At 41.3% G+C, this 2500-nt stretch overlaps 1 protein-coding gene across 3 annotated transcripts in view; it reads right to left on the bottom strand.

The window, feature by feature from the left end:
• The window catches only part of LOC125046134 (relaxin receptor 2-like), a 192559-nt gene that overhangs the window by 64017 nt on the left and 126042 nt on the right, over nt 1-2500 (bottom strand). For all 3 annotated transcript variants that reach the window (XM_047643788.1, XM_047643789.1, XM_047643790.1), the window contains exon 10: nt 1943-2014. In XM_047643788.1, coding sequence (XP_047499744.1) covers nt 1943-2014 — 72 coding nt within the window. The remainder of the gene's footprint in view (nt 1-1942; nt 2015-2500) is intronic.

Raw genomic sequence — 2500 nt, 5'->3', positions numbered from 1 at the left:
GTTGCTATTCTGTCTGAGTCTCTGGAAACCCTAGTGGCGGTTCTTTATGCATTTAGCAATGAAGCGAAGCCTCTGGGGCTAGAGGTCTCCTAGACCAAGACCAAGATCCAGGACTTTGCCAAGTGATCCTGCTCAGTCGGTGCGTGGTTGCAGTGAGAACATCGAGATCACAGGGAGCCTTATATACCTTGGTTGTGCAGTTCATGACTCCGGGCTGTCAGACCAGGAAGTCAGTAGACGAATTGGCCTGGCAGCAGTTGTCATGGACTTTCTCAACAATATTATTTGGAGAGGCTGGTACCTGTGTAGAAGGATCAAGCTACATGTCTTCAAGGTCTTGATACTGACAGTTTTACTATACGGTAGTGAAACCTTTACACTATCTTGCGCTTTGGAATCTCATATTTTCTAACAGGTTCTTACACTGGATCATGGAGTGCAGTTGGCGGGACCTTCTGTCCAACCAACGGTTCCATCGTGAGATTGGTACAGGACCTGTTACTTGCACAATCCGTGATCGCCAACTCAAGCTACACAGTCACCTGGCTTGTTTCCCAAAGGATGCCCACCAGGTAGTCTGTCCAATACAACCCTGGGTGGAGGATTCCTGTGAGACGACTTAGGAAGTCAGGGCTTGGGCAGATCGATCAAACCTGTCATGAAGAGCTAGAGATGGGCATGACCCCTGCCTGGCGGCTCGCCATGAGGGATCCTTGTAGGTGAAAATGAAGGGTGGCGTTTGCTCCCCAATGATGATCATATATGTGTGTGTGGGTGTGTTAGTATATATACATATATGTGTGTATATATGTACTGTTACTGGATTTTTTAAGAATTGTTTTTTTTTTTTTTTTTTTTGCATTTTTCTCATGATTATGTATATTAATACTGTAAATTAGCTACAATTTTTTTCCGAAAAATATTTGAAGAAAGAAAAATGTGAGTAAATGTTTTGGGAATTCCTACTCCTGCATTACTAATTTCATACTAATACTGATGTTTTTATATTTAGTAAGCTGTTTTTTTTTTTATCAAAATCTTCCCCATGCTATGCAGTGATCTTTGGCAACAACTCTCTTATAATTGCATCACAGGTGACTGCACTTATGCACCTATATACTATGCCGAATGGATAGCTTTTCCACAATCAACTACTCGTAATAATGAAATTTGAAATAGAAGAAATAAAGAATAATTCCAGGGTAAAAGTAATATGATAATTATTCTATCCCACATAATTGTTTTGTAGTGTTGGGGATGACTAAAAGGGACCATTTTCCATTTTCCAGCGCAGCGGTAAAGTGGACCTCGACCTCGTCCATTCAATACTTGCAATATTTACCTGCTGGACGAGCCCGGATCGGCGAAATCGTTATGTAAATGGAACAGCTTCTCGCCTCTCTAGACTTACTACCTACCTCTTATCAAACCTGCTTGGTGTCATGAGGCCAAATTCATGGTAAATGCTGACTGGCACTGAACACTGGTATTGGTCATTGGTATAAACAAGTAAAGTTGTAGTGGAGCCTTCAGGTCACTCACGACCAAGAGTCTGGGTAACATTTAGCGTGTCAGTTACCTGTATGGAGGTAGGATGCCACCTTCCGAATGAGGGATCAGGACCCATGTACATGCGAGACAGCAGAAGGTGTCTGTGTGTAATAGTTAAACCCATGCAGGGTTGACCGTTGGCGTTTCCCCTCCATCGAGGGACGGGCCTCGTTTTCTGCAGATTCGAAGGGGATACTGACGTTTGCCGGCGAGGGCGTAATCAGTGGGCCCAGCGAAATCACGACAAAGTGGCCTAACAACTTGTCCATAACAAATAGAGTAATATACAGATAAATGGAAATTAAGGTGATTAAGTGGCATAATTACGAATATAATCAGAGACAAACGCGTCATTGCAAACTGAAAGCAGAATCATGTGACTGATACTTACAGCGACGTGAGCTCTGCGAGTCCGAGTAAAGAATCTTCGGACAGCACATCTACTTGATTGTTCTCTAAGAACCTGTGGGTGGAAAAGGAAATAATTTTAGTTAACAGTTGCTAATATGCCCTTTGGCTGATTGCAGGAGCATGTGTGCATATCTGTATCTTTTGGATCCATCAGATGCGTCGAGAGAGGGAGCCTGCTGCATGGGCAACAGCTTGCTCCTCACATCCTTTCGCCTAGGCATTGACTCTACCTATACGGGAGTGGGTAGAGACAATAATGCCATTGTCGACATTTTTTTTTTTTTTTCTATCTTACTTTAATGTTATCACCATTAACATTTAATCACTTACTAGAGGTTAGCTTTCAAATAGATATATAGATTACAGTGTTTTTTTTATAAGAATGGTTTATTAAAATTATCATACAGTTGTTAAATAACACAAGATGGCATCCTTTGTAAACTAAATGGATGGCAATAGTCAGAGATAAATAAATTAATAAGAAAATATAGCATTTACAGGTTACACAATAAATTGATCGAAAAGTAACGTCATCATG

The sequence above is a fragment of the Penaeus chinensis genome, chromosome 38 (genome assembly GCF_019202785.1).
Source record: "Penaeus chinensis breed Huanghai No. 1 chromosome 38, ASM1920278v2, whole genome shotgun sequence".
Classification (NCBI taxonomy): domain Eukaryota; kingdom Metazoa; phylum Arthropoda; class Malacostraca; order Decapoda; family Penaeidae; genus Penaeus; species Penaeus chinensis.
This window is presented reverse-complemented; position numbering and strand designations above follow the sequence as displayed.